This window comes from Aedes albopictus, chromosome 2 (assembly GCF_035046485.1).
Source record: "Aedes albopictus strain Foshan chromosome 2, AalbF5, whole genome shotgun sequence".
NCBI classification, from domain to species: Eukaryota; Metazoa; Arthropoda; class Insecta; order Diptera; family Culicidae; genus Aedes; species Aedes albopictus.
In genome coordinates, this window is record NC_085137.1 from 424,468,628 (window position 1) to 424,471,418 (window position 2,791).

The following is a 2,791-nucleotide window of genomic DNA, read 5'->3' on the forward strand; positions in this document are numbered from 1 at the left end:
TGATGTAAAATTACATTACCATCGTGTAAATTTCCGCCAACCATCGCGTAAACCATCATGGACTCCAACCGGTTACGTGACTATTAGCGGAAATTTACACGATTGTAACGTAATTTTACATGATATCTCATGTAAATATGCACTAACTCTAGCATTCCCTTTATGTGCATGATTTCTCGCTGAATTTTACATGAATATTTTTTTCTGTGTAGGTTTTCGTGCGCTGTGCCCAACAAAAATTGTTGCTGTATAACAGATGAACAATCTTCTCTTCAACTTGATTTCGGAAATTTTGGCTGAATAAGCTGTTATTCAGTTATCATTGTTAGTTGGATGATTGTTTTGATTTGTCGTTCAAAAAAAATATAGATCCAGATGGGCTACCATGTATAGTGTCTGTATATAAGACAGCCCAGTGAGCCCCTGAATTACCAAGCTTAACAGTAATTGCCACTCAACATTTCAAAAAGACGTTTACCACCATCCACTTCAACTTGCACAGCTATAAAAATGCCTCGAACTGGAGACAAACATCACTCTAGTTTCCTATCAATTATCATCAAGCCATGGTTTTAAAATCAGTTGTATTCATCCTTTTCGCGGCGATCGCTGCCACTACTGGTTTCCCATCGGAAAAAATCGTCGGCGGACAATACGCAGAGGAACACCAATTCCCCTATCAGATCGCTCTTTTTCACTTGGGCAATTTCCGCTGCGGAGGCTCGATTATCGATGAGCAGTGGGTACTTACCGCTGCTCACTGTGTTCTGGATGGATCCCAGAAGTAAGCCTTTGTACCTATATCTCCTTAGAATGGTTTTATCATTTAATCAATTCCACAGAATTCCCCCATCTACCTTATTAGTCTACGCCGGATCGTCAAACCTGGAAGGAGAAGGTAACTACTTCGAGGTTGAAGACACTTTTGCTCACGAGTTGTACGGAGCTTTTCAAAATGACATTGCACTGATCAAGCTGAAGCAGAAAGTCCACTTTGACGAGAGCATGCAGAAAATCGAGCTGTGCAGTGAGGAGCTGCAAGAATCGGATGCAGTAGTTATTTCGGGTTTTGGGCGCGTCGGAACCAATATGCCCGTTTCGGAACAGTTGAAATACAATACGATGTACGTGTTGCGGGAAAAGAACTGCTACGCAAGCACCGGCATGGTAAATGGAGGTTTGATCTGCTTGAACAGCGGCGTAGACAACGGGGCTTGCAATGGCGATTCCGGAGGTCCAGCCGTGTTCGAAGGAAAACTTGCTGGTGTGGCCAACTTTGTGATCGATGGATGTGGAACCAGTAATCCGGACGGGTACGCAAAGGTTTCGTACTATGTCAACTGGGTCGAGGAAACCATGGCAAAGCATTATTGATTTGGCGTTTTTAACCGCGTGTTAGAAAAACTTCTGCTGTGTTTACGATGAAGATATAACGAAACCATACCACCAGTTTTCAAGGGATCAAATCTGAAGAACCACCTAAAGTAACATTTTGATGGCCAATTAGTCTTGTAGTGGTTCCAAGAATCATAATAAAACATTATACCTTTTCTTTTGGTATTATAATGGTTCTAAAAACCTCTTTTGGTCTATTTGACTAAATGTTACTTGGGAAACGACGGTTTGCGTTGAATAGATCGATTAATCATATATACACTACCCGCCAATAATATGGAATCGTTGCAATACTCAGTATTGCAGCACCCAAAAAGTTTGGCATCACCCAAAATAAGGAGAAAAAATAGAGTAAACCTAGAACCAATTAGGTTGTGGGTACGAATTGCATTTTGAAAGAGAATTAGAGGGGTCATAAATGATTTGTGCCTTAAAGACCTGAAATAATCACATTTTAGGGTGATGCCAAACTTTTTTGGTTGCTGCAATATTCAGTATGAGTGTTGCAATATGCGATTCCATATTTATGGCGGGTAGTGTAATAGCTGGTAACCAAACGATCACCTTTTTAGCATAAACCGTTCTTTGGGTTTGAAAATTCGGGGAGTGGCTTTGTTATATCCTCACTAGACCGATGCAAATTTTGAAATTTTCGCTACCCTAGGCTTAAACGATGATAATTAGGGTGCTGATCAGATCATCCTACCAAAATTTGAAATTATTGGAATCAGATTTGACTGAGCACACGTCATTTAAGGATCAAACCGATATTGATTCATATAGTTTACATTGCCATCTATAAAAGTGCCAAAGACACATGACACGTAAATCCTATGGAAAAATTGTTATTCAATAAAATTTGATTTTAAATCTTTAGCAATGATATTTGATTATACTTCTTGGGAACACTTGCGGGAGGAAAATTCTGCCTAGTAGGCCACGCATGAAAATTTCGAAATGCAAAATCAAGCCTAATTTTACCAAACACCGTATCTAACAAAATCCACGATCGGAGAAAATCGGAAGGGAAGTTCGCTGTTCCCCAAAACTAATCGGCTGGAGATATATAGTCGTGGATTACCTAAGAGGATACTCTCCTACCTTCAGATACTTAGAAATACAATACGATAGGGTCGAATCGAGCCAATTCACTGCTAACGTTAGACAACTCAAAACATCCTTCATCCGGGTGTTTACGGCCGTCATGCCATTAATTACTGATATAGTTTGATATTACACTATATGATCCAGAGAATATAAAATCGGTTCCGGGTTGGCCAGAAGAAAATGTTTACACCGTGTCCAATAAGTTCTCATACAAAATCAAATTGAATTCATCTCACATCTGTAATTGGGATTTTAAAAGTAAATTTATTTATTGAAAGGCCAACTAACA

General features: G+C 39.6%; 1 protein-coding gene across 1 annotated transcript; it reads left to right on the plus strand.

Annotated features, from left to right (window-relative positions):
• The first annotated feature begins 511 nt into the window (after positions 1 to 511).
• On the plus strand, positions 512 to 2,271 carry LOC109426636 (serine protease SP24D-like). Its single transcript, XM_019702164.3, has 2 exons — positions 512 to 784; positions 843 to 2,271. Exons 1-2 carry the CDS (start codon positions 567 to 569, stop codon positions 1,372 to 1,374), a joined length of 750 nt encoding a protein of 249 aa, XP_019557709.2. The 5' UTR covers positions 512 to 566; the 3' UTR covers positions 1,375 to 2,271.
• The last annotated feature ends 520 nt before the right edge of the window (positions 2,272 to 2,791 follow it).

Excerpts from the sequence above, each read along its gene's own strand:
- LOC109426636 (XM_019702164.3), top strand. The coding sequence starts at position 567 with ATGGTTTTAAAATCAGTTGTATTCATCCTTTTCGCGGCGATCGCTGCC. Across the intron at positions 785-842 it reads GTTCTGGATGGATCCCAGAA|AATTCCCCCATCTACCTTAT; the intron begins GTAAGCCTTTGT and ends TCAATTCCACAG.